The sequence below is a fragment of the Scomber japonicus genome, chromosome 15, assembly GCF_027409825.1.
Source record: "Scomber japonicus isolate fScoJap1 chromosome 15, fScoJap1.pri, whole genome shotgun sequence".
Classification (NCBI taxonomy): domain Eukaryota; kingdom Metazoa; phylum Chordata; class Actinopteri; order Scombriformes; family Scombridae; genus Scomber; species Scomber japonicus.
Genome location: NC_070592.1, coordinates 8414130 through 8420167, shown reverse-complemented (window position 1 = coordinate 8420167; position 6038 = coordinate 8414130). Strand labels below are relative to the sequence as shown.

Sequence of the window (6038 nt, the reverse complement as noted above, 5' to 3'; positions counted from 1 at the left end):
TCAAAAAAGTAGCCTAACAAAAAAAAAAGTATTTTTAATTCCAATTATTCCCAGTTTCGATAGTCGATCCTTTTATTGGAGACACAACTAGAAACCTGGAAGTGGAAGAGGCGACGGAGGCCAATTATAGGAAATAAGGTGCACATGTGATTTTTTTTTTTTTTTAACGTGCTGGAGTGTTTGCAGGGGAGGAAAAGGTCTCTGTGTGTTTGCTTTTCGTCAGCTATAGTTTACTTTACGTCTCCGGGGGGACACTGACAGGACACATCAGAAGGTGGACATACTGGATTTTTTGCTGCTGTGCTGGATGAGATGACTTGAATCCGAAGCGCAAAGTTTGGAGGTGAGTGTACGAGCGCAGTGGTGAGTGCTGGACATCGCGATCAATGGGGTCTATTTCCTCCTTCGTCTTTGAGAAAAAATGTTAAAAAAAAAAAAAAAATCTGCATGTCTTAAATAATGTTTAACTCAGTTTATGTTACAAACTGGAGTTGTTGTTGGTTTTTTGCACATGCAATTGATTATAAAACGATATTTTGGACTTCGTAAAGAGATTGTCATATCGGCTATGCCAATGCCTTGGATATGAAAGTTAAAAAAAAAAAAAAAAAAGAAACTTCTCGGTATGCATCACAGATTTTCTCTTCGTCCTATTTCCAAAAGACGCTTTCTAATTGAATTAGAGTAGTGCGACCATTGGCTGTGGAGAGGGCTGGTGCCCCCGCGTGCTTCTCCAAAAAATGCTCCTCCCCTCAATGCTTGCAATCAATTGGGTGTGTGGAAAAGTACATCCTATAAGAGCCTCTGAACAGCCCATGTCCAACCCATAATCTGATCTGAAAATCGTAGGTGAAGGAGAAGGTTTAACCTCCTTCCATCATTCGTCAGGGAGGGAGGCGTGAAGACAGAGACAACCAGGGTACCGGTGGTTGTGTCGCCTCCTTGGCTGAGATTGTGACTCTCTGGACTCTCCTTGAAACTCTTTCTTATTTATTGCAAGATCTAAACAATGCAGTTAGAGAACATCCTTCCCAGCGCCAGCATCAATTTACCCAAGACCTTTTACAATCTTTCTTCGTCGGACAGTGCCAACAACAGCCCGAGGCCATCATCATCGCAGCTTGACTATCAAGAAGTCGACCGGACGGAATCAGAATCTAACAGCGCTTCTAAGAAATATCTGAGCGGGGTGGGAAACGGGATGCTGGGCGAGGGAGAGGGGGACGCCTTCACTAAAACCGGGCCCGATGGGAGGAAAGGCTCCCCGGTGCTCGGTGAGGACGAGTTGACGAGCGGTCGGCGGTACAACATAGATGAACTTGGCTCTGACAGATACTTCATCTCGTCCTCCCAGGCGAGTTCCGATATGGCAAGCCCCTGTTCCCTCTTTCCCTATGCAGGACAGACCGGGTCGGTGTACACCGGGTCCAGCAGCTCCAGGTACCCGGCTTCACTTCATTACGGATCCGTCCTGCCTCCAACGGGCTTCTCCTCCTCTTCCGTGTGCACCGGCCGGAGTCAGTTTAGCAGCGGAGGGTACCAGTTCAGCCAGGGTCCGGGCTGTTTGTACCCTTCCTATCCTGGGACGGGGACGGGTATAGGCTCCATGTCTCTGCCGGGGTCTGCAGCCGGAGCCAGAGCGCAGGTCTATCTCTGCAACCGGCCTCTGTGGCTGAAGTTCCACCGGCACCAGACCGAGATGATAATCACCAAACAGGGCAGGTAAGCTGATACGCAGCCGGTCGCCTTTTAACAACCCAAATTTATAACGCACACATTCATATCGAGAATATGAAAATTTCATATGTGGCTTTTTCTTTTTTTTTTTTTTGGATAACTTAATCTTTCAAAACTTTTTACGCATGAGCAAAATTTTACGCACATGATCCTTATCATCTTTGACACTTATTTGTGGATTCCGTTGCTATATACATTTTAAAGTTTTCGTTTTATTTAAATTGTCAATGCACAATTACGCAACAGGCAAAACATGACACTGAATACATGTGCATTTATTTAGATTTACTGTTTAGATGTAATTCAAGCATTACGCCAAATGCATCACGTGAAGGAATCCAATGCCAAACTATTGTTTTTTTACACTTCCCTCTGCACAGCTGTTAATTATTTCTGTTTTGCTTCTTTCTTTTTTTTTCTCCCCTCCAGACGGATGTTCCCATTCCTCAGTTTCAACATCACTGGACTCAACCTCACGGCCCATTACAATGTCTTTGTAGAAGTTGTTTTGGCTGACCCGAATCACTGGCGCTTTCAAGGAGGAAAGTGGGTCACTTGTGGAAAAGCAGACAATAATATGCAAGGTGAGATATAGAATTAACCGAACTTTCCTCCCCTTGCTCTTATTAATTTTAATTTTATGTTTTTATAAATGCTTGAGTGGAAAAATTTAATTACATAAAAAAGAAATTAAAAAAGAAATTAACAAAACTTGCTTCGAGACGATGCGTTTTAGTGTGTGAGTTGTGAGGATGTACGAATAAAATATGGGTGTATGAATTAGGCCTTAAATATCATTGTGACAGTTCAAGGAATATAGTTTTTCTTCATCATAGCAAGCATGAAATATTTAACAGGTTTCGATTTTTAATGTTTAATTGAAATAGGGTAGCCTCCATTTCTCCGTACAGTTTAATCTCGTGAAGTGTGTGTGTGTGTGTGTGAGAGAGAGAGAGAGTGTGTGTGTGTGTGTGTGAGAAGTGTGAAGTAATCCCGGGGAACCATTTAATGTGTGAAAATGCTGATCAAATATGGATTATTAAAGAATTGCGTAGATTTTAAATAAGTGTAAGTTCATTTTACATTTAAACTTTAATAGAAAATAATATTTAAAAAAAAAGTTTTCTGCTTTTAAGAAAACAAAGATTCAATATTTTATTTTGGTAAATGAAAAACATTCAAAGCTCTTTATCAAACATCTAAATTAAGAAGAAATTAATATCAGTGGAAAATGTTTTATTCTATTTTCTCTTATTTGACCAATATTTTCCCATAAAAGCATTTAGACAATTAAATAGGTAAATCATGCATTGTTAGTCACTGAATAAGGTTAAGAAGCCGGATATGATTTATTTAGTCAACATTCAGGCTAAACAATTTGTATAATTTGTCATATATTTGTCATAATTTACTCATAGTGTTATTTCAATCTTACAGGTAACAAAATGTATGTCCATCCTGAATCTCCAAACACTGGTGCTCACTGGATGAGGCAAGAAATCTCTTTTGGCAAATTGAAGCTGACCAACAATAAAGGAGCCAACAACAACAACACACAGGTGAGACGCTGACATTTTATCTTCCAATTATTAGATTTTCGGCCTTATTTAGTTGTAATCTATGATCAATAATTATTTTTATATTATAGCTTCCTAGTATAATTACCATCTTTAATGATACGTTATTATACATATTATCACCAGTTTTAATTAAGTAAAGAAGACAAATAGATTTACGTTGCTTATGTGTTTAGTTTCTACTGTGTGTTGCTTTTTACTCATAACACATTTCCACTTTGCAGATGATTGTCTTGCAGTCTCTTCATAAATACCAGCCGCGGCTTCACATCGTCGAAGTGACAGAAGACGGCGTGGAGGACATGACCAACGAGGCCAGAACTCAGACCTTCACCTTCCCAGAGAACCAGTTTATAGCCGTCACTGCTTACCAGAACACAGATGTGAGCATATTAATTATTATCATTATCATTATTATTATTATTATTAGTTGTTGTTGTTTTTTTCATTTTTAATAAAAAACAAAACAAAAATTTGACCATTTAGCTGCAGCAAAATCAGCAACATGTAATTAAAAAGTCTGTATCATTGCTCTTTATTCATGCAGTGTATATGCTTGCTTTAAGATGCATATGATTTACGCTGGGTTTCTCATTTCTTTCAGATCACACAGCTGAAGATCGATCACAACCCATTTGCAAAAGGCTTCCGGGACAATTATGACTCGTACGTGTCTGACACTGAAACTGTGTGGTTGATCTGTTTTTCCTGTGGTCCACTGTTTGATGCACGGCTTGACCTTTTTTAAAACTAACTTTGTGTTTGTGTGGGTTTCTCCTTTTTCTCTGTCGAACAGGATGTACACAGCTCCAGAGAGCGACAGGTTGACTCCATCCCCCACAGACTCTCCTCGCTCGACCCAAATCGTGCCCGGGGCCCGCTACGCCATGCAGCCTTTCTTTCAGGACCAGTTTGTCAACAACCTGCCTCAGAACCGCTTCTACACCAGCGAACGGGCCGTCCCCCAAACCAACAGCCTCCTCTCCCCACAGAGCGAGGACGCCAGCGCAGCCGCCTCCGCCCAGCGCTGGTTCGTCCCCCCAGTTCAGCAGCCGGGCTCCAACAAGCTGGATCTGTCATATGACAATGACTATTCCACCAGTAGCCTGCTGTCCTACGGCATCAAGCCTCTATCTCTACAAACGTCCCACGCCCTCAGCTACTACCCAGACTCGGCCTTCGCTTCCATGGCCGCGGGCTGGGGAACCAGAAGCTCTTACCAGCGCAAGATGACCACGGGCCTGCCCTGGTCCCCTCGTCCAAGCCCCCCAGCTTTCCCGGAGGACCAGCTGGGGGCCACTAAAGACAAGCTTCCCGACGAGAGCGCGCCACCGGCCTCGACCTGGATCGAGACGTCCCACTCACTGAAATCGGTGGACTCTACCGATTCTGGGGTGTACTCCATGGTCTGCAAAAGACGCAGGATGTCCCCTGGGGGCTCAAGCACAGAGAACTCCCCAACCATCAAGTGTGAAGACTTGACTACGGAGGATTACAACAAGGACAACCCAAAAGGCATGGGTTATTATGCATTCTACACAAGCCCCTAAGACTGTATTTATTAAAACTAAATATAATTCTTTTGTTTATTACTGAGTGCTCTCCATTCCTTGTTAATGTCTTTTTTCTCTTTTCTCTAAAGGTGCCAAAGCTTAGTGTTCCCCCCAAGCAAGCTGCACAAGGTTTTTTTCCCAGGCCAGCCCCTCACATACCTGAGCAGAAACATGCATAGTGATTGTTGTTTTTGAAAAAAGCATGTCCCTTTTTATTCATTTATTTTTTTACAACTTTTTTTTTCTTGCTTTTATTTCTTTTCTCTTTTTTTTTCTTCTTTTTTACAAATGTGATTTTTTTTATTTTTCTTCCCCTGCGTATTTAAGTCATTTTCGTTGTACAGTATTGGTGCACTTTAGAATGTGATGTATCTTGTACAAATTGTCTTCTTGGAGGTGTTATTAAATGGATGATAATAAAAACAGCTTTTCATAAAGCATTGTCCAAAGGTCTTTCCCTGTATGTTTTATTCATATATGATGGCTGACACTTAACGCACTGATGAAAATTTGAAAATATTCTGCGTAATTTGATGTAAATAAGATTGTTTGGGTTTTTTAAAAAAATAAATAAATAAAGGCCGCTGCAGAAATTAAATATTAAAATGTTTCAATTGAGGGAAAAATTACAAATGTGCAGGTTTTATCACACAGTTGATGTGTGTGAGTAGTGTGAGCCTTGTGTATTGTGTGGCATCTTTGGAGACAACGAATTTCGGACTGTAAGTGAAGGCCCTAAAGCAATTACCTTCATAAAATCTATCTTGCAGCATAATGCAATGTTTTGCCGAGGGGAGGGGGGTGGTTATAATATTGAAGCCCATTTAATCTAGTAGTATCCAGTAAAGAAGTGAAACAAATGGTATGCAAAAGAACTGGGAATACATTTTCAGTGACATTAGTTTGCAAACAAATATCTGATAAGCTTCTATATCAGAGCCATTGCTGCATTACATTTTTCTTATTATTGCAATAAAGCATATAAATTCAATATAAATTATTTTTTGTTCATATCCACTAACTGACAATATGTACAGTTATAAACAAAATGAAATAAAAATGAAAGACCAAAAAATGACACTGACAGTGTTTTAAGCCTGCAGTCTGTGACTTCTTTGATTTGAAGAAACACTCGTAGGCCATAGCATGTATGCACAAGAGCTGAGCAATC

At 40.7% G+C, this 6038-nt stretch overlaps 1 protein-coding gene across 1 annotated transcript; it reads left to right on the top strand.

Moving 5' to 3' along the window:
• The first annotated feature begins 1009 nt into the window (after nucleotides 1–1009).
• eomesa (eomesodermin homolog a) lies at nucleotides 1010–5070 on the top strand. The gene is made up of 6 exons (XM_053333784.1): nucleotides 1010–1722; nucleotides 2167–2321; nucleotides 3175–3296; nucleotides 3539–3697; nucleotides 3919–3980; nucleotides 4111–5070. Exons 1-6 carry the CDS (start codon nucleotides 1010–1012, stop codon nucleotides 4862–4864), a joined length of 1965 nt encoding a protein of 654 aa, XP_053189759.1. The 3' UTR covers nucleotides 4865–5070.
• The last annotated feature ends 968 nt before the right edge of the window (nucleotides 5071–6038 follow it).